A 21,841-nucleotide genomic window follows, 5' to 3' on the forward strand; every position below is an offset into this window, starting at 1 on the left:
AATCTGGAAGGAGTCATCCTCACCCAAGAACAGGAGGTGTCCGTAGTTCTCCAGCATCACGTCCCTGTACAGTTCCCGCTGCGTGTGGCTCAGGCATCGCCACTCCTCCTGGGAGAATTCTATGGCCACGTCCCCGAATGTCAGCAGTCCCTGCAAGACATACCACCGTCACCAAGTGGCCATCGACAGAGTTCACAGTGGTCCCTAAGATCAAGAGGGAGTTAGTGTCACCAGCTAGACCCCAACATCTGACTTTCACTGCTTACCTGACTACCCCCCCAAATTTGGTCCCACATTTTACTTCACTTCTTCTGTCCACCTTATCCTTTACTTCAGCCAAAACACCCCGTGGGCAGAGTCTCCTGCGGGGAAAACAGAAACTATCCAATGAAAGGTAATGACCGCCCATGGGAAGTGCTTGGGCTGGCCCAGTTTGAGGCAGAGGGACCCAGATGTATCCCATGGAGTGATCTAGTTACCTTTACCTCAATATAAGGCTAATATTCTCCACCCACGGAGCAGCACAAACCTCAGTTACCGAATGTACGAAGCATTTTGTTAAGGTCCGTGTGCAACTTTATGCCGAGCTCTACATGAGGTGACAGGCTCCCCTTTTCTGAAGATCCACCCTAACCCGAAATAAAAGGAAATCATTTCCCCTTGCTCTGTGAGTCTCTGTTTTGGAAGTTATCCCCTGTAATTTTATTTCCTACAAATCAAGTTTCCCTTGTGTGACAAGACCACCTGGTATAGTTGCTGTGACTCACCAAGGAGTGAACTCATGGTAACGGAGTTAAACGAGGAGAACTGGCTCACCTTAGGTGAGTTTCCTGCTGTCTGCAGTTAATTTTTTCTTGTTTTTTTTTTTTTTAAAGATTTTATTTATTTATTTGAAAGAGAGAGAGACAGCCAGCGAGAGAGGGAACACAAGCAGGGGGAGTGGGAGAGGAAGAAGCAGGCTCACAGCGGAGGAGCCTGACGTGGGGCTCGATCCCATAACGCCGGGATCACGCCCTGAGCCGAAGGCAGACGCTTAACCGCTGTGCCACCCAGGCGCCCCTGCAGTTAAGATAATTTTTAACACAGTAATATGCTCTCAGGTACTGTTTAACTTCGAGGTAAAGGATGGCAGATGATACACAAAACCAGTATAAATACTGTGTGTTTCTCCAAGAGAATTTGTAAACTGAAGGCATCAACACGGGCATTCACATTATTGAGTTCTGTGTTTATAACATACAGTATAAGTTGTGTCTACTTCTTACGTGGAAGTGTTGGTGGGTTACAAACATACTCATCAAATTCTAATGTGATTAGAATTTCACAATAGTGCATTGGAGATCTCATGAAAATGCAGTTTCTGTTCAAGAATTCTGGCATTTCTAACAAGGCTTTAGCCGATGGGAAGGAACGCATTTATGAATAACAAAGAGGTAGAGCTCAGAAAGGAAGAATTCTTGGAGGACTTGGAACTGAATGGGTTTTACAGGAATTGGTTCTAGGTTCTAGAATAGCAAGAAAGGCAACGAACCTTTCTGAGCATTTCACAGTTAGGAGATATAACAGTTTTTCATAAATTAATAAAAAAATAATAGTCGAAGAGAGTAAATGGGTTTACTCTAATTTTTTCATAAATTAATAAAAAAATAATAATCGAAGAGAGTAAACCCATTATTCTTCTATTTTTTGTGACTATTTTGTCAAACATCCAGAACATCCAGTACATTCAAGGCATCCGGTCGTAACCCAGGTTATGGGTTCTAGAGTCAATAGAAAAGGACACACAGGTCAATATACAGAGAGGACTCTAAACCAATGTTCACAGCAGGTGACAAGAACGACGGAAACAAAAAGTTATCCACGCAAAACCGACCTAATCTTTTCCCATTCCATGCACCCATCCCTATGTTTAGGAAGTAGTTATATACACGTGAGAAGTGACAGAGCAGAAAACTGTCACGGTGATGAACGCAAGAGCCATTGTCAATGACATGACGCTTATAAATCACTTTGTGGATGATGCTGCTTCCCTCTGTTCTCCTCTTCACTTGATAATCACTTTACCCTCTTGTGTCCCTGAGATCCATTCTTCCATCTCGCCACCAGACAAGAACCCTGAAACAGTCTGTTCTTCGTAGAGGCTGCTTTTAGGCAAACAGGCTTGAGCAACGGAACGCTGAAAGGGGCAGTGACCCCCTGGCTGAACACGAAAGGCCCATCAGGTGACCCACCCCCAATGATCCGTAGGCCCTAACGAACCAATGGGCTACTTACAACCAGGTTCAGTTCCCCAAAAGGGGAAGATTCCATCTCCCCATATCTTCCCCCTTTAGTAACAGCCGCAGCCTCCTTGCAGACAGGCCCTCTGCAGTCCTGTCCGCCGCTCCCTCGCTGTGCAGTCAATGAACTTCTAGCGCCTCTGTTCTGCCTCGAGTGCGTTCTCTCACTTCCCCTGCCACCAGCTTCCACCTAACCAGTGCCCTAATTTGGGGGCCCCCATCTGATCAAGAGACACACCATTTAGGAACCACATCCTTGTGGCCTAAACAGTAAATCAGAATGTCAATTAGATTATGAGAATACGGTCGATGTATACAAACTTCAATCACGTATGCTTTCCTCGTCCGGTACTACTTAGTGTATTTTAGACACATTCTAAGGAACATGAACCCCCCCCCTTTGATTTTCAGAGAATATTCCAAGTGATTCTGGATATCATATCTTTTCATATTCGCTGTTTATCTGTGCATTTTCTTACTCCTGGTCTACACAGAGCTTATAAGGCTTCCAGATGGGGCCTAAATAAGACCATTTTCCATCACTGATATCCCAGGACCAGACCCCTTCAGCAATAGGAATCCTTTAACTCAACACCTTCCCAAGGATCTGTCACCAAAGGACTATTTGCAATACTGGCAGGCAGGTCTTTCATTCAAAGTGACAACTGTTGATGGCCTACTCTAAGCCCGGTTGGAGAGAAGGGATAGAAGGCTCTGGCTCATAGGGGAGAAGGGTTCTAAAGACCATTTTGAGTATCATGTCTGAAAAGGTTTAAAAATTGGGCGTCAACATAGAGCAGAAACATCAGAACTAGAAAAAAAAATCAATATTAACAATTTCTAAATGTAAGGAATTTCACGAGAAAAAGACGACAGGGCCTCAGAACTCGGACGCCAGGCTTACCCGAGAACTGGCCATTTCTTCTTTCACCTCGTCCTCTGGACTTCTTGCTCAGAAGGATTCCAGGAGAAATCACAGCTGCAGCAGGAGAAAACGCCTTTAATGCCCCCAACAGAGCCTCTTCACAGGTAAACAGCTTGCCTACAGGTAGGACTTTGAAATACAGAAAACGCCCAACTTCCTAGTCATTTGTGTCTTGGAGCTCAGATCAGAAACTCTGATCTCCTACCAATCCCTGACTTTTCCTTCTCTGCTTTCAGGGGGCCTCCCCTCCCACAGACTCACACAAATTCTGCTACCACATAAGAAAAGTATGCTGCATGGACCTGATGCTTCCAGATTCCCGTGGCAGGGCCCGTGTTACCTCTCCTTGAGCCAAGCCTGCACTCAGCTGTCTTCTAGTCATGGTTAAGCCTGCTTAACCCTGGCTTCATCTAGAATCGCCTGGAGCATTTATGAAAACATCACTGTTGTTTCCCCCCTCACCGACTGACGAACTTTGGGGGGGGGGCTGCTCTGGATACAATCCTTTTTGAAATTCCACATGGGATCCTATTGGGAAGCATTTGGGGAGGTGACCAGGGATAAAACAGTAACCAAAGCTATGATTGTTACTCTGATTTAAATTCATGCCTTCTCCATTGACCACAGTTTCTGGAGATTTACACTTTCTCCCTCTTTCTGCTACACAGAGGGAGACACCCTTACGAATAGAGCTTTCCCTTAATAAATGCAAATGTGTCTTGCAAAAGGCAATTTGTACTGGGTTTCAGAACTTTTCCCTTGTTTCTTTAAAATAAGCCTTGGCCAGAGAGAGGTATTTTGTGGTGACAAAATGTTCCCCTTCAGTAGGAATGCTTATTCTCATAAGTCACCGCCAAATAATTTTCCAAATTGAATGTACTTTTCAAATTCCCATTGATGTAGAATGTCGGGGTTTGGAGCCAATGGCCAAGAAAGAATTCTTGAGACATCTATGGTACAAAAAGGTGGTGCTTATTAAAGCATGGGGACAGGACTCATGGGGAGACAAAGCTGCACTGGGGGTGCAACGGGTGACTGATTACATACGTTCAAGTTGGGAGGGGAAGAAGGACTGCACAAGCTCCCAAGTATTTTGGGAACAAGGCTTCCATGATGTTGCCAGGGCTAGCTATTTTGGGGCAAAGTTCATTTATTACCACAGTAAACTCTCAATCATTAGACACTTCGGATGTATATCAGGGGGCCATATGCTTGGGGGATAATTGTTAATAATACATCTCGGAAGATAGAGGTAAAGGAAGTTTCCAAAGGAATTTTTATGTGTTAACATAGACTCACAGGATCCTGGGAGGTTGGGATGTTATCGTTAGATTGTCTTTTGCCCTCAGCAAAGTATTAAGATCAAGGCAGCTGAGCTCCCAGAGGAAGATCACTCTTCCAGTTTCAAGGACTTGTCAATGGGCTGTTGGCAGTAAGGAAATTTAATTTTTTCCTTTTGCCTTTGTTTCCCACATCAGGAGTGTAAATGAGAATTCTAATTCCTCGGGGCGCCTGGGTGGCTCAGTCGTTAAGCATCTGCCTTCAGCTCAGGGCGTGATCCCGGCGTTCAGGGATCGAGCCCCACATCAGGCTCCTCCGCTATGAGCCTGCTTCTCCCTCTCCCACTCCCCCTGCTTGTGTTCCCTCTCTCGCTGGCTGTCTCTCTCTCTCTGTCAAATAAATAAAATCTTAAAAAAAAAAAAAAAAAAGAATTCTAATTCCTCAGTACTTTCACTGAAATTTAGCCATTCTAGAAAATATTCAGTGGTTTCTCACTGTAAAATACGAGGTAGTCTTACTACGGTTCTCCTGGTGACTGAAACTGAAACCACTTAAAAGCATCAATTTGAACAAAATCAAAAATGGCTGCATTAAAACACCCGTGAGGCATGATATTAAACCAAGTAACCTTTTAAGTAACCTTTTTTCTCTTTTGGGAAAACTCCCCTCCTTAGCCTTTTTTTATTTCTTTTTAAGGAATCTGGTACCACACTGAAAACGGGATAAACAAGGCTGGTAGCACACACACAGCTCCTGTCGAGACCAGCTAGATCCTGTTGAAGCTGGAGTGTGAGCTTCTTTCTCAGGGAGTCAAGGAATAAATCCCCAGGACAAAGGAGAGTGAGCATAAAGTGATAGAGTTTTATTAAGCAAGGATAGAGAAAAAGCTCTCAAGAGTGAGAGGGTCCGGATAGGGTTGCCAATGTGGGCCTTGACTGACAGTCTTTTATTTAGACCTGACCAGGGAGCTTGTGGCCTTAACATTCTTATGAAGTCTCGGTTTGAGTGAGGACTGCTGATAACATCTTTCACGGCTTACTTCTTTAGGGTCTGGTTATTCCTTGTCAGTCACAATGTGACAGCCATAAAAGGAGCCCACCTCTGATACCCAAGACAGGGTGGGCTGGTTTATTTCCTTATCCCTGGTTTCCTTGTGCCTGAGCATTTCTGGAATCTCTGTGAGCGTGATTATGGAGCCCCCTACCTAGCTCTCCCTTCCCAGCCCCACATGTCCCTTACGCAATGAGACCCTTCAGACGTTTATTGGTGGGACATCGACTTGGGGGATGATTGCCAACAGCTTTAGAGATAAAGAAGTTTCCAAAGGAATTTTTATAAGTTAAAGTAGACTTACAGGATCCTGGGGGCCGGGCTAAGATGGCCTTTTTGCCCTTAATGAAGTGTTAACATCCAGGCAGTTGAGTCCCTAGAGGAATGTCACTCTGCCCGCCTCAAAGACTTGTCAGTGGGCTGCAAGTAGTAAGGAAATTTAATAATTTCTGCCTTTGTTTCCCCCGTCACTGTATTTCCCTACCAAACCCCCTGACCCGTCCTCCAGGTGGGCCTGCAGTTCTGAAGGCCCTGACCTGCTGTGGCCTCCTTTGCCTCTCAGAGCAAGGAAGGTACTGTTCCTCTTTATTCCAAACTCTGCCTTGGCATTCTGTTTTGGCTTTGAAGCAGGAGGTCATTTTTTGCCAACATAATGAATATGTAGGAGAGGAAAACATTTTTCTTCATCTGTTCTCAACTTTTTGTCCTTTTTTTTGAAGATTTTGTTTATTTATTTGAGAGAGAGAGAGAGAACACAAGCAGGGGGAGTGGCAGAGGGAGAGGGCCAAGCAGACTCCCCACAGAGCAGGGAGCCCAATGCGAGGCTTGATCCCAGGACCCTGAGATCATGACCTGAGCCAAAGGCAGATGCTTAACCGACTGAGCCACCCAGGCGCCCCACAATTCTTTGTCCTTCTAGTAATTAGGCACAAGACAGGTTCACAACAGAAAAAAGAAATTTCTTAATATGGGAACCTCAAAGATACCGAGTAAGGGACAGGTGGGGCGAGGTAGGAAGAGATAGGTAGAGGGCTACATGACCAGGCTCACAGAAATCCCAGATGTGGAGAGATACTGAGGTGAAAGAAACCAGTGATAAGGGAACATAACCAGACCATCTCATTGGTCTTAAACGTCAGAGATGATATATTCAAAAGAGAAGTAATCACGGTGCTATCAGCAGTAGAGACTTTAAAAAGATTTCAGTTCCCTGGCCAGTTTTCAATAAAAGACCAACCCATAAAAGCCTTCAGTGGCAACCCATTCAGGACCCGTCTCACTCTACAGAGCTTTCTCTTTCTGTTCTCACCTTCCCTTAATCAGCTTTCACTTCACCCTCTTGAGTCCATGAGATTCATTCCTTGACTCCCTGAGACAAGAACCCTGCAACAATATGAGACTCAAAGACAGGCGATTGAAAGAAAAGCGACTGATGCTTACATGCCCTTGTGACTCGAGGAGAAGGGGCTAGGAATTTAGAATTGCAGAAAGGAGGAAGTACCTTCCCAGGAAAAAGGAAAGAGCAAATGTTTGTCAAACAAATGTTTTCCACACAAGGCAGGCAGCTCCTTACACAAGGTTCATCTCTGGGGAGGGCGGGGGGGACGGGCACCTGGGTGGCCCAGTCGTTTAGGCATCTGCCTACAGCTGGGGTCATGGTCTCAGGGTCCTGGGATTGAGCCCCACATCCCACCCTCTGGTCAGCAGGGAGTCTACTTCTCCCTCTTCCTCTCTCTCTGCCCCTAACTCCACTCCTGCTCTCTCTCTCTCTCAAATAAATAAAGTCCAAAAAAATAAAATAAAAAGTTCATCTATGGTATTTGCTCTCTTCCTGGTAAAGGCACCTCATCTGATTTATTCTTGGTCCATGTATCAGCCTCCAAAAAGAAGGAAATCCTTCCACCTGCAGCAACAGAATAATCCTAGAGGACATTTTGTTAAGTTAAATAAGCCACACACAGAAAAATAGATACTGTATGAAATCACATATATGCAGAATCTAAAAAAAGGCAGAAGTATAAAAGATTAGCATGTTTGTTCCCAGGGGCTGAGGATGAGGGGAATGTTGATGTTGGTCAAATAGTAAAAAGGTTCATTATGCAGGATCCATGAACGCCGAATGTTTGATTACAGCACGGTGACTGTAGTTAATACGAGTGTATTGTACACTTCCGGTTTGCTAGAAGAGGCTATCTTAAGTGTTCTCACCACACGCATGCATACACACACACACACACACAGATCTTAACTGTGGCAGGTGAAGGATGTGGTTGTTCCACTGTCTGTGGTAATTACTTTGTCACCAGGACCCAAGGGGGCAAGAACACTTGGCTCAGTTGGTCCCACACCTAGTTCTGCCCCTCACGGCTGACAAAATCCAAAGGGAAGAAAGATGACCATGGCTGCCTCAATTTTGACCTTGGACTTTCGAGCTGGGTTCTTTCCAGCTTGTCTCTCGGCTCCCGAGGAAGACCCTGAGGGCAAAGCATCCCCTGAAGGGAACGGAAACTACCCCCTCAAACAACTGGGACTGCCTGAGCCAGAAAGACCCCACCCCTGACGGACTCCCAGACAAGGACAGATTTAACCTTGGCTGCCTGCCTGCAGGCACCCCCTCCCTTTTGCCCCCCATTTTCCTTATATAACCCTGGACGTATTTCCAGCACTCTGGAGACCGTCTTTGAGACGTTGCTCGGCCGTCTTCCCGGTGTGGGCCTCCCTGAAATAACTTCCTCTCTCGTCTCCCCGCCATGTGTCTCTCTGCCTCGGACCTTGTCACAGTGAGTGGCCAACCCTGCTCTGTTTGGGACCCCAGGAGCCACGTGCTCTGGGACCCCTCCCTGTGCCCTGGCCAAGAGCAGACTGATGAGTGGTCGCAAAACATGAGGGAATTTACTCCAGGGAGGCGACCGCAGACAAGGCAGAGGACTAGTGTCTCAAAGATTGTCTCCAAACTGCTGAAAGTGCTTCAGGTTTGAATAAAGAAAATATAGGACCAAGGGTGGTGGTACATGCAGGTCAGTGGCAGAGGTCAGGCCGGTCACTGCACTGGCGTCAGGCATGTGGGGTCTTGCCGGCTCAGGGCAGGCCCTGTTGTTTAAGGGTGTCGTGTTCTTTCCCTTCCTGGGATGCCTTGCCTACTGGGCTCCTGCCTGAGTTAAAAGATAAGCTAGCAAGAAGCAGCGAAGCAATTTCAAAGTACAGACTAAGGTCGAAATGACAACCGCTGAAGGCACTACAGGGCCTCCAGCCACTTCACCGTATGTCTGTATATTCACTTTTTAAAACTTGAGTGACTACTAGATGTTTAGAAATGGAAAACAGGTGCTGAATGGGTTGGCTCTTGAAGCTGTCACGGAGCAAGAATATCCGGTCCCCTTTTTGGGCACTAAGAATTCCTGACCCTTATGAGGTTGTTCCAGCTGCGCTAAGAATCAAATTGACAATGACACAGATGAACAGGAGAGAATACAATTCAAGAGCACACACAAACACATGGAAATTCCAAAGTCAGGCAGGCAGAAGGAGGTATGTACGTCATCCTGAACCAAGGAGAAGGGAGTGGGAGTGTGGGATTTCAAGAGAAAGAAATGCAGCTGACAGGGTAATAAGGAGAAGAGCAGGTGTTTGGTGAGAAGAGGTTCCGGACAGCTGCCTCCACTCCCCACCAGAAGGCGCCACTTTGGGGTAAGGATTATTTTGAGCAGAAAACACTTGAGACGCTATGGTCTTAAGAGAAATGTGTGTCCCTCACTTAACCACACAGAAGAATCTAAATTGAAGGTATTTTCCAGAAAAATGTTATTAACAAATAAATTTTCTCTGAGTGACTCATCTCTATGGTAGGGCAAATGTCTACCAAACATCTGCTTTTCCTAGTGCCCTGCGAAGGACGTTCCTTTCCTCTGAATTCTCAGATCCCTACTCCCTTCTCCTCAGAGTCACATATATACCTCATGTTGCCTTTAAAATTTCCATGTCTATGGAGATTCCTTGTACATATGCCATTAACTTTGATTTTCTCTGGGTAATCTGTCAATTTCATTCTTAGTCCAGCTAGAAGGACCCTTGAAAAGGACATGAATTCCTGCTCCTCGACATTGGCAATTAGATGTCTGCTCTGCCATACAGATGAATCACTCAAGCAAAATTTACCTCCTGTAATAACCCTGGTTTTGGAAAGGGCCCCCAATTTAGATTCCCCTATGTAGTTAAGGGAGGAGCAAAAGTTTCTCCTGGGCCCACAGGGTCTTGATTGCCTTCAGGCCCAAATAATACACCTGCCAAAGTGGCACATTCTGGTGGGGCCTGTCCCGGCCCCTTTCAGGCACAGAATTTAATGAGAAAGACAGAAAGCAAGGCACCAAACGTACAATCTTTGTGCTGTAGTTTTGGAACGTTGGTGAGATCGAGAGCTGACGGCGAAGAAAGAATTCTTGAGATGTCTTTGGTGCAAAAAAGGTGATTTTATTAAAGCAGAGGGACTAGACCAATGGGAAGAAAGAGCTGTGCAGAGTGGTTGTGAGGAATGCCTCAGGTGGAGGTCAGGAAAAAGGAAGGTGTCCAAAAGGATTTTCATATGCTAAAGAAGACAGGATACTGGAGACCTTGTTATTGTCAAGCTAAGGTTGTTTTTCCCTCTAGCAAAGCGTTAACGTGAAGAATGTTGGGAGTTTCCCCGGAGGAATGTCACACACATCCCACCCAGGAGTGTGGTGGCAGAGAGGCTATGGAGTATCAGCTTCTGCTTCGTCCTTAGCTTGCCTTCTGTTCCCTTATTATTTGCTTCCATATATCTGATTTGGGGTGTCAGCCGAACAGGAGCACCTACCATTGAGATGTGGGAGGAGCAGTGAACCAAACCTCTGACCTGCTCTCATCTGTTCAGTGAGGGGAGAACCCAGGGTGGGGCCAGACCTAGACAAGCTTCAGAAGAGAAGGTTCTGGGTGGAGCTGGAGAGGCAGAGGGCTCTACGCTTCTGATCTCCTTGCTTATTGGATATTCCCAGTTCTCTCTTCCTACATTTGCCTAGCAGAAACTTCGTATGATTATATTCTACTTAAGCCAATTCCCTGTCTGTTTTGTAACAAAAAATAATGGGCAATTTAACAGAAACACGTAGAGATTTATGGGCCAATACTATCAGAAACTAAAGTTCACTCTTGAAAGACATGAAGTGCATGGGTCTACTTGCACAGAGATTTTTTTGGATAAATACAGCAAAGCACTGCAAATGTATTTTCCTTACGATTTTCTTTCTCTCTTTTTTTTTTTTTTAAGATTTTATTTATTTGACAGAGATAGAGACAGCCAGCGAGAGAGGGAACACAAGCAGGGGGAGTGGGAGAGGAAGAAGCAGGCTCATAGCGGAGGAGCCTGATGTGAGGCTCGATCCCATAACGCCGGGATCACGCCCTGAGCCGAAGGCAGACGCTTAACCGCTGTGCCACCCAGGTGCCCCTTCCTTACGATTTTCTTAATATTTCTCTAGCTTACTTTTATTGTAAGACTATTATATATTTATATATATAAATACAAATATTTATATATACATTAAAAATATATAAATATCTATATAAATATATATAGATATGGATATATAGAGAGAGTCAGTATGTAATCGACTATGTTATTGGTAAGGTTTCCAGTCAAAAGCTGTCTGTTAAGAGTTAAGTTTTTGGGGTGTCCAAAGTGATACATGGATTTTGACCTGCACACCATTCGCTCTCGACTGAAAGTCTCTGGATGGTGGGGACCATGGCTCTTCATCTCTGCTTTTCTAACGGCCAAGTTAAATAGAACAAATCACTTTCTCTATGAGTTTGCATCTCTAAGCCTCCTAAGTGTTCGTCATAGCAGCTATAAACACAATCCAATCATGAGAAAAACATCAGACAAATTCAATTTTAGAGATAAAAAACACCTGAGCAGGCCTTCTCAAACCTGTCAAGGTCATGAAATTTAGGAAAGCATGAAAAACAGATACAGAGCAAAGAATATTGCAGGGATAGGATGACCATAAAATGCTATTTTGGACCGCATCCTTGTGGATGATGAGGGATAGTTGGAAGGTGGGCGGACAGGCAGGGATGAGAGGCCCCACCCTAAGAGGAAACCACCCTTAAAAGGACTTTACCCCACCCTGGAAGGAGCCCTCCACCCTTTCCCATGTGATAGATAGGTGATAAAAACATGACTGGATGACAGGCTCAGCGAGGGTTAATCAGATTAAAACAGCTCCTCTAACAAACTCATAAAAACCCCTAAACTTAGAAAGTTCGGTGGCAGTCCTCTTGGGTCCCCTCCCTCCTCTGGAGCTTTGTACTGTCACTTTGCTGTCACTCAATAAACCTTGCTTTGCTGCCCACCACTCTGTCTGGTCTACCTCTTCGCTCTTCGAAACGGGGTGACCAAGAACTGTGGGCACCAATGAAGAAAAAAAAATCCTGTTACAGTGGATGGAAAAATAATTACAATTGGTGAAATACTAATAATTCTGAAATATCTATAATGTTCATGGGCCATTCGTAGTTGTAAGTTTTGTCAAAAGGACCACAGTCATGTCATGGTAACAAGGGAACAGGGTGAAGACTCCGTAAGAACTCTCTCTATTCTCTCTGCCACACTTCTGCAACAATTAATGTATTACACAATACAAATTTACATTAAAATTATAACTATAATTAGTGTTACATTAAATTAACATCGAATAAATAATCCCCGTTTTAAAAACCGTGTCCACTGTCCTCCTTTAGATATTTCAAAAGCAATGCAACTTCTTATTCGATAAAATACTTCATGCCTTCTGTCCCCCAATTGCACTACTTTTATTTTCCAGGCTTGGTGAACATTTCCTCCATAAGATTGCTTGTTAAAATTGAGACATCTGAGGACTACCCTCGTAACCTGTTTCTTTTCAAAACAGTCCACTGGCCTCAAAGCTTAATACAAACCGGGAGAACTCCAGCACATCACCAAATCCACTGAACTTGAACTCGGACACAAAATGATTGTTCATTACTTGCTAGCCACCATAATTCTTATTATACATCAGCTGAAACACCACCTGTATTTTCTTCTGTTCCCTGCAGCTCACTATTACAATTATAACTGAAAGCACTTAAATATGCTAGTGGTTTTCCTTGAGCATTGTCATCTGTCGAGACTTCAACACTTCTCCTAGGATACGAGACAGTGTTCACCACTTAGTCTCCAATGCCTGCACTGCCTAAAACCTAGCTTTCCCTGCACCTTCCCCACCCATCAGTTGCATTACACTTCTGAGACAGTTTCCCTCACCCCCAGTTTCTTGAAGGGCCATTTGACACGTTAGCTTATCTTTATGGAACCGTCTTCAAAGCCTCACACCCAGATAAATGTTAGGCAAATATAATATCTCATATTGAAGGATACAAATTCAAAGATACTTCAAGTATTTCTGCATTATTACAGGACACAGTTGTATTACTGATTAGACTCTGGCCTTATTGCTGGGACCAGTAACACAACATAATTGTACAGCTGCCTCTCTCTCTCTCTCTCTCTCTATATATATATAAAGATTTTATTTATTTATATTTGCAGGGGAGAGAGAGAGAGAGAGAGCCAGCACACACATGAGCAGGGGGGAGGGGCAGAGGGAAAATCAGACTCCCTGCTGAGTGGGGAACCTGACCAAGGACTCCATCCCATAAGCCGAAGGCAGACACTTAACCAACTGAGCCACCCAGGTGTCCTCTACGATAATTATAAAAGGTTTCATTCTACGGCTATAATTTATTATTTATTACTAGAATGGATTATCTTATTCACAATTTTACCTAAACTGCGAATGACTTGTAATTGTACATGACATTCTCTAAGGCATGACTATATAAATGACTAACATGGAGAAAAACAGACTACTTTTTTCTCATGAGATGAGAAAGTTTTATAATTCCTCCAGGATACAGAACACAGCCTGAATACACTGTGAGTATTACTCAAGAAAATAAAAGCGCTGGCCATGGGGAAACATGCATTGGTGAAGGCCGAGTTGTTCCATTGCTCCCACATGGTCTAATGAAAAAGAGAAAAACCACAATGATGGCAGAGAGGGTATAAAAATGACAAAGATACTTCCCTAGGACAAGGATGCCGGGGGTATGTGTTATCTCAGGAGAGGATCTAGGTGTGTGTTGTTCCTATCAATGCGTTGGCCCATCAGCTTGTGCACGCACAGAATGAGAACCACAGTAAGTCTGAAACACAAAACATCTGAGGTACATCTGAACGCTGTATAGAGTAAGTTTATCTGTTTGTCACAAAGTACAGCAGAACCAGATCCAATACTTAGTGTTTGTGAAATATTTGTTGCTCTTCCTGTCTCGTATCTACATAGAAACTGTGATATTGACCAGCCCATGGAGAATCTGGCACAGGATGCTGCAGGGGCCGATGGAGTGTGGGACTGTGACTTAATGCTTCCCCCAACTGGAGTCCTAGGACTGATGTTAATGGCCTGGAAGTCTCTCAAGGGGACCGAGTTGCCAATGGACACACCTCTGGACATTCTGTGAAATTAGAAAAGAAGTCTCTATCTAAAATCATGCAGAAAATGCTTCAGGCCAAAAGCTTCCAAGGTGTCTGGGATTCCACTTAGAAATTACGACCCACAGGTGGCTACATTCAGATGACTGAGAACCTCTCACACTCGCCCTGATTCCACTGGTACGAAGGGAAAAAAAAAGATGACATAAGATGTAGAATCCTGCAAGTTTCCACTGAAAATCTGGACCAGATTAATGTCTTAAAAGTGGTGCAGGCTTAGTCCATTCTGCTGTGAATCTCTGATGTTTATTTAGATTTGTTTTTTTTTTCATTACATAAATGGCCAGTTTTTACATCTTTAATGTTTTTATGGCTTTTTTTTTTCCAAAATGTGTATTTAAAACAAAGGATTTCCCCTATTCATTACATTTCTAGGGTTCTAAAGATTTTTATATATTTATTTATTTGAGATAGAGCGAGAGGGAATGAGAGCAGGGAGGGGCAGAGGGAGAGGGAGAAGCAGGCTCTCCACTGAGCAGGGAGCCTGATGCGGGGCTCGATCCCAGGACCTTCAGATCATGACCCGAGCCAAAGGCAAATGCTTAATTGACTGAGCCACCCAGGCACCCCTTAGGGTTTCTATCTGGTATGTACTCTCTGATGTCGAGTGTTAAGTTCAGGGTAAAGGCATTACCACATTCTTTACATTTGTACGTTGTCTCTCCAGTATGAATTCTCTAATGTATAGTCAAGTGATGGCTCTAGTTAATGATTTGGTTATATTCTCTACATTTGTAGGGTTTCTCCCCTGCATGTATTGTCTTCTGTCAAGGAAGGCTTGAAATCCAGACAAAGGCTTTGCCATATTTTTTACATTTGGGGGGTTTCTCCCAGGATGAATGCATAGATGTTTACTTAGGTGGTCATTCTGTTTAAAGGCTTTGCCATATTCTCTGCATTTGTTGGGTTTCTCCCCAAGTACATATATTCTGATGTCAAGGAAAGTCTGAGCAATAAAGGCTTCAGCAAAATCTTTACATTTGTAAGTTTTCTTCCCAGTATGTATTCTCTGATGTGAAGAAAGGGTTGAGTGCTGGTTAAAGGTGTGGCCATGTTACTTACATTTGTAAGGTTTCTCCCCAAAATGAGTTCTCTGATGGCAGGAAGGCTAGAACTCTGGGTAAAAGCTTTACACATTCTTTACATTTCTAAGGTTTTTCTCCCGTATACACTCTCTGATTCAAAAAAATTGAGTACTGGTTAGGGCTTTGCCACATTCCTCACATATGTAAGGTTTCTTCTCAGTATGAAAACTCTTTGTTGAGCGTGTTTGGAAGACTGTGCTTAAAAACTTTGCCACACTGCTATATTTGTATGTCTTCTCTCCAGTAAGGAAACAATGACATTTAATAAGGATTGAGCTTTGCTAAAAGACTTTCTCACATTTATTTCTTTTGTGCTGGTTCTCTAGAAACGGAGTTCTCTGCTGTTTATTAGGATTTGACCCATGGTAACATTTTGCCCAGATTCATTGCACTGATAAATTCTGTCCGCACTGTTAAACACCTTGGTAATTATTAAAGATAGAGTCCTTGCTAAAGATCTTCCTAAGTTCACAACACATAAAAAGTTGATCCAAATTAACTTTGTAATTTTTGATACTCTCTCTTCCATCGTTATTTCTCTCTCTTTTTTTTTTTCTCTCTTTTTCTCTCTTTTTCAGTGGATTATGTGGAGGGAAGTGAACAACTCAGCCTTAATCAGCCCATGTTTCCCAGCTGCCAGCACCTCTATTCTCTTGAGTAATTTCTCTCTTTTTCAGTGGATTATGTGGAGGGAAGTGAACAACTCAGCCTTAATCAGCCCATGTTTCCCAGCTGCCAGCACCTCTATTCTCTTGAGTGATGACGACTGTGTATCCAGGTCCTTCTCTGTATCCTGGGGAATTACAAAACTTTCTCATCTCATGAGAAAAATGTACTGTTCTTTTCCATGTCAGCCATTTATATATTCATGCCTCACAGAGTGTTGTATACAATTACAAGCCAGTCACACTTGTAGGTAAAATTGTGAACTGGATAATCTATTCTAGTAATAAATACAGAGTTACAGCTGTAGAATGAATGCTTTTATAATTATTGTATAATTCTCCATACAATTACATGGCATTAATGGTACCAAGAGATAAGTTCAGAGACCATTAAGGAGTGAAATAATGTATCCTGAAAGAATGCAGAGACACTCAAAAATATCTTTGAACGTGTATCTTTCAATATGAGATATTACATCACCTAACATGTACTTGGGTGTGGGTTGTGAAGACAGCTCCACAAACATGGTTACAAATTTGTTGGTCCTTCAAGAAGCTGGAGCCCCTCACATTCACTGCAGAATCTCTAAGTGGCGACAGGAATAATGATTAAAACTTAGCACACTAGGTCCTGTGTTACTGCAAACTCAGGAGGGAAGAAGACCATTCACAGTGCAAGGCTAAGACCCACTGAAACACCTACAGTCATGACCACAAGCACAGCTAGTTGTAACCTTACTCACTGGAGTAGAGGCATCTTACTTCAGGGAGCCCTGCTCAGGGACAGGAAACAGCACACACATATCCTGCATCTGAGGATAAGGCTCCATCAGGAAAGATCCATGCTCTACCTGATGGCCCAGCCTAAGTCTCACCTTCCTGGTACCTGGTTCCCTATGGGGGCATCTGGTCAATCTCACTTGGGCACACTCTCCAGGACCAGGGACTCTTTTAACCCTTGCGGATGTCCTGTGTAGACTGGGTTTAGACTAGCACAAGAATCTGAATCTCCTTCCATCTTAGAGAAAGAGGCATTAGTCATCCAGGGCACTCTCCTCCCTCCGTAGAAGCAATCGCCTTCGGGGTAGCCAGGTGGGAGTCCCCCTGGGTTCCTCTGACTGTGGTGAAGAATAATAGACATAATAGTTGTCATGCTGTACTTCAGAGCTCTAGATTTTATTCATCCTGAATAACTCAAATTTTGTACCATTTGACCAACATCTGCCATTTTACCCTCAGTCAGCTCCTGACCATCACAACTGTACTCTGCTTTTATGAGTTCAACTTATTAGATTCCAGATATAATCGAGATAATACAGTATTTGCCATTTTGTGTGGCTTATTCCACTTACAGTAAGATCCTCCAGGCTCACCTACTTTGTCCCAAATGGAAGCATGTCCTTTTTTAAAGGCTGAATTTTGGATACAGATGTCTAGATATCTAGATAGATAAACAAATATAAATATTATAGTTATATGTTATGATACATAATTTATTCTATGATATATATTTTTATATCATAAATAATATTACATGGCAGAAATATATACACACATATATACATATACATACATATATATACATATATACACACACACAGATATATATGTATCACATTTTCTTTAACCACTCCTCCCAGAAAGCACGGAAACTACAGGGAGATGACTCTTCCTATTTGCTAGAATGGCTAAACTTCAGGAAAAAAAAATAACACCAATGTGGAGGAATTAAAATTATCATATATTGCTGATAAACGTGTACAAAGTCCAGGAAAACTGTCATATACTTATAAACTCAAACATTTTTCTATCCTGTTAAAAAAATATAAGTACAATGAGAACTCTCAGAACTACGAATCTACCCTTCCTTTCTGCATTTTTCCATTCATCTGTATTTCGCTCCTACAGTATACAAACATTTATTTAATCAATAGGATAACAGAGGATGAAGCACAGAGCCACCTATGTAGGCCCAGTACCTACCTCTTTATGGTTATTACAGGACACCTAGTGCCCAGCTCACAGGATATTATGGGGATTAAATCACATCATATATATTAAGTTCCCAACATGGTCCACTGTAACTTCCTTGGGAACACAAAATTAGTGCTCAATCAACATAGCAGTAATGTATACATGTTGTTTTCCAGACAGAGACTTGCTCAGACATCAGCGCTCACTAGCCTTCTTCCTGTAAACTTCACAGCGCTAATAGTAAACTCTTTCCTGGGAACTCACCAGGAACTGTTGGTGTTGACATAAGATGGTGGGGGTGGGTGCCTCAGATATGCTCTGCCTGCATTCTCTACCGTAGTGCCATGCAACGTGGGTCTAGTGGCTTAACTTTAAAATGTGGACTATCAGTGGCCATCCCAGGAATGGAAGGTGGGATGCTAGGTATTACCTTGGAAGCACTGTTTTCACTAGAAAGGTAAACCGACTCCCCAAACTGGAAATCCTTTGCTCTCCTTTATCTGAGTCTGCGTCTCAGGAAATCGTGTGAATGGCAACTGGAGCAACCCAGGAGGCAGATATGCCAGGAGCTCTGTTCGCGGAGCTGTTCTGAGAAGGGAGGATCCAGGAAGGGCAGTGGAGCAGAGGGCAAGTTCATGACCTAAGTGGCCATTTTGACAGAATCTGAAGGGACTTTTTTTTTTTTTTTTTTTAAGATTTTTAAAATGTACTTGACAGAGAGAGAGCGAGAGAGAGCGAGAGAGAGCGCACAAGCAGGGGGAGCAGCAGGTTCTCTGCTGATACCAGGACCCCGGTATCAGGCACAGACGCTTAACCGGCTGAGCCACCCAGGCTCCGTCCCTGATGCCCGCCTGCTCTGGGGTACTCTCCGTTGTGGCAGATGCCATAGTCAGGTCCTTGAGTGGTTCACTGGCATTCTCTTTGTACGAATGTGTGAAGTTTTAGTAACAGGAAAAGGAGAGGGCATCAAAACTCCCAGTGTGATAGCACGACGGTCAGAGGGAGGACCGGTCTGTCCATAGTCTCTGGTCCTTACCTTGCCTGAACTGTGAACTCAGGCGTGTGGGCCTGGTTGAGACGGGATTCAGGGGTCCTGCTGTGGAGACCGGGACTGGTGACGGGAGGAGCACAGGACGGCAGGTTTGGCTCTGAGGCGGGCTGTGTGTGCCACGCGCACTCCCAGCGCATGGGCAGCACTCGGCAGGAAATTCTTTCTGCGCAGGCGCTATGGGAGCCATTACTAAGGGTGAAGTCTGGGGAAGTGAGGGCAGAGTCGCGCCGTTGCGCTGCACGCATGTGCGAAAGTGAGCGGAGAGGGGCGGGGAAATATGGCACCTTGAGTCCGCTGCCCACTGACAAGGTGGGGAAGATGTCCAGGCCAAGTGAGAAAGGGTTCAACGTGAAAGGTGGTCCTGTGTGGTGTTAAAAGATGAAATGACGTATCTTCCAATTTCTAAGAGTGAATTTCGGCAGTTAACTTGTTTTTAAATGTTTAGGCATGCTCCACCCGTAGGAGACAGGAGTGAGGTTTTTTAGTTTTTATTTTTATTTTTTTAAGATTTTAGTTATTCATTTGGCAGAGAGAGAAAAAGAGAGGACACAAACAGGCGGAGTGGCAGGAGAAGGAGAAGCAAGCTCCCCGCTGAGCAGGAAGCCCGCTGTGGGGCTCTATCCCGGGACCCTGGCATCATGATCTGACCGGAGGGCATGTGCTTAGCCGACGGAGCCACCCAGGAGCCCGTAGGAGTGAGGTTTTTAATGAGAGAATGTAGAAGGGAAGCAAGGACGGTGTTTGACTGGATATACCTTAAGAAGTTAACTTATTTTTGGAAGGCCTATTTGACTGTAATTGTTTGCTCTTAAGTTCATTTTCTTCCTCTCCAGTGTAGTGACTGTGAATTAAGATGTGGTTTCCTTACAGACACAACTGAGGCATTAGAGACACTTCAGTCTATGGCTTCCCTGTTTAATTTCTTGAGCAGTGGAAGCATAGCTGGTACGACACTACGGGGTTTTTGTTTTGTTTTTCATAGGAATTCAGAAACTGTCCATTCAGTGTAACAATGCAAGTCATGATGGTGCAACAATCTTCTGTCCCAGAACTTTAACCCAGTTAAGTCCCACGTGTACAAATCAAAGAGCCACACTGCGTGATGTGCATAACAGCAGACCTGTACATCCAACTGTAATTGTATAAACAGGAGAACGTTTCAACAAGGATGTATTTATAATTACTGTGGGATATGGTATGTTTTCATGTTGCAGTACATTCATTTTCTACTGGTGTGGAAACGCCAGCTTAATATAGCATCGATTAAGGAATGCAATTTGACAGTAAGTTTGATACGACGATATTTACGTAAACACCGAACCAAGTATAAAATATTTTAGCCTCTACATGTGTTATAGTCTGAAATTGTGTAAGAGGGAGGCTCCAGCTCAACCTCACAAATTGTTATGCCTGAAGATTGGGGATAATAATGAAAATTTTTACTTTAGATATTTTATAAGTTTATTTAGATATTTTATAAGATATTTTATAAGTTTATAATTTTTTTTTAAGATTGTATTTATTTGTCAGAGAGAGCGTGCGCACAAGCAAGGGGAGCATCAGGCAGGGGGAGAAGCAGCCTCCCCACTCAGCAAGGAGCCTGATGCGAGACTGGATCCCAGGACCTGAGTTGAAGGCAGACACTTAACTGAACGAGCCACCCAGGTGTCCCAAGTTTATACTTTTAATTTTACAATTAATGATACGCCTATGTGTATTTGTTTTCTATCAGTACCGTAACAAATTGCAAGTATTTAGGAGCTCCTAAAAATATAATTCTGTTAAGTCTGAATTTCAGTGAACTTCGCTGGGCTTTCTGTTTAGGACCCTATAAGGTTAGAGTCAAGGTTTCATGAGGCATTGGATCTTCTCAGGAACCTAGGTCAGCAGTCACTTTACTCTAAATTTTACCTATGGTCGTTTACTACCTACTCAACTGAAAGGAGTACTCGGTATTTTATGTAAGGTTACTGGCATGGGCTGGAATTACAAATAGTTGACAGATTTGAATCAAGTGCAAATCAGAGAATTAATGAGTAGGATTAGCGACCTCTAAATGTACCCCTGCGATTTCCATCACCACCAGCTCCAACCCTCCTCTCCTTCCTCTCTATCCCCCATTGTGACCTCAATCTCTCCACCTTTAGATTTCCATGAAACCTAACTCTTTCCCTGAAAATGACCCTTCTAGTCTTCTTCATTGCTCTTTTAAGTCCACTGGGAGCATCTTAGACCTCTACACCAATAAACCAATAAACCCCTTTTTTGCCTGATTCTAGAGCCCTCAGTCCAAGCTTCCTTCCATTGTACCAAGAACCTCCATGCATTCTTTCCTCCTCTATTGCCATTTATCCCCTCCCCACCCCCGATTCCAGTAACTTTAGCCTATTTATTGCATCTTTTATGTCCACTGTCCTCAATATCTGAGCCATCATTTATTGGGAGTCCTTAGTTTCCTCATGACCCTGCACCCATTTCCCCAACCCTACACTCCCTGACTCTTTCTCATGGACACGTTCTTCTACTGATGCCCACTATTCTCCCAGTTCTCATGATCCCCCTCCACTCCATTAATTCTCTGTCCACTACGTTCCCCGGGCATCATCTATTCTTCCCACTTCTTTACCTCTGGTTGAAACACTTAACACCCCCAGGCCTCCATCCACAAGCAACTATCCCTCTTTCACCCCCATGTTCTTTAACCCTTCATAAGCAATAAGGTTTGCATGCGGGGCGCCTGGGTGGCACAGCGGTTAAGCGTCTGCCTCCGGCTCAGGGCGTGATCCCGGCGTTATGGGATCGAGCCCCACATCAGGCTCCTCCGCTATAAGCCTGCTTCTTCCTCTCCCACTCCCCTTGCTTGTGTTCCCTCTCTCGCTGGCTGTCTCTCTCTCTGTCGAATAAATAAATAAAATCTTTAAAAAAAAAAATAATAAGGTTT

General features: G+C 43.8%; 1 protein-coding gene and 1 pseudogene across 4 annotated transcripts in view; both read right to left on the reverse strand.

Annotated features, from left to right (window-relative positions):
- The window catches only part of LOC148108326 (KRAB domain-containing protein 5-like), a 52,506-nt gene that overhangs the window by 24,578 nt on the left and 6,087 nt on the right, over positions 1-21,841 (reverse strand). For 3 of the 4 annotated variants that reach the window (XM_087871146.1, XM_087871144.1, XM_087871147.1), the window contains exons 2-3: positions 3,184-3,258; positions 24-150 (exon numbers count right to left, since the gene is read on the reverse strand). In XM_087871146.1, coding sequence (XP_087727272.1) covers positions 24-150; positions 3,184-3,198 — 142 coding nt within the window. In that variant the 5' untranslated portion in view covers positions 3,199-3,258. Of the gene's footprint in view, positions 1-23; positions 151-3,183; positions 3,259-17,227; positions 17,313-21,841 lie in introns of those variants that run through there. The other variant, XM_087871145.1, reaches the window with a different exon arrangement.
- LOC148108327 (uncharacterized) lies at positions 3,268-19,145 on the reverse strand (annotated as a pseudogene).

Source organism: Ursus americanus, chromosome 21 (assembly GCF_024610735.1).
Source record: "Ursus americanus isolate L20-20 chromosome 21, mUrsAme1.1.p, whole genome shotgun sequence".
Taxonomy (NCBI): Eukaryota; Metazoa; Chordata; class Mammalia; order Carnivora; family Ursidae; genus Ursus; species Ursus americanus.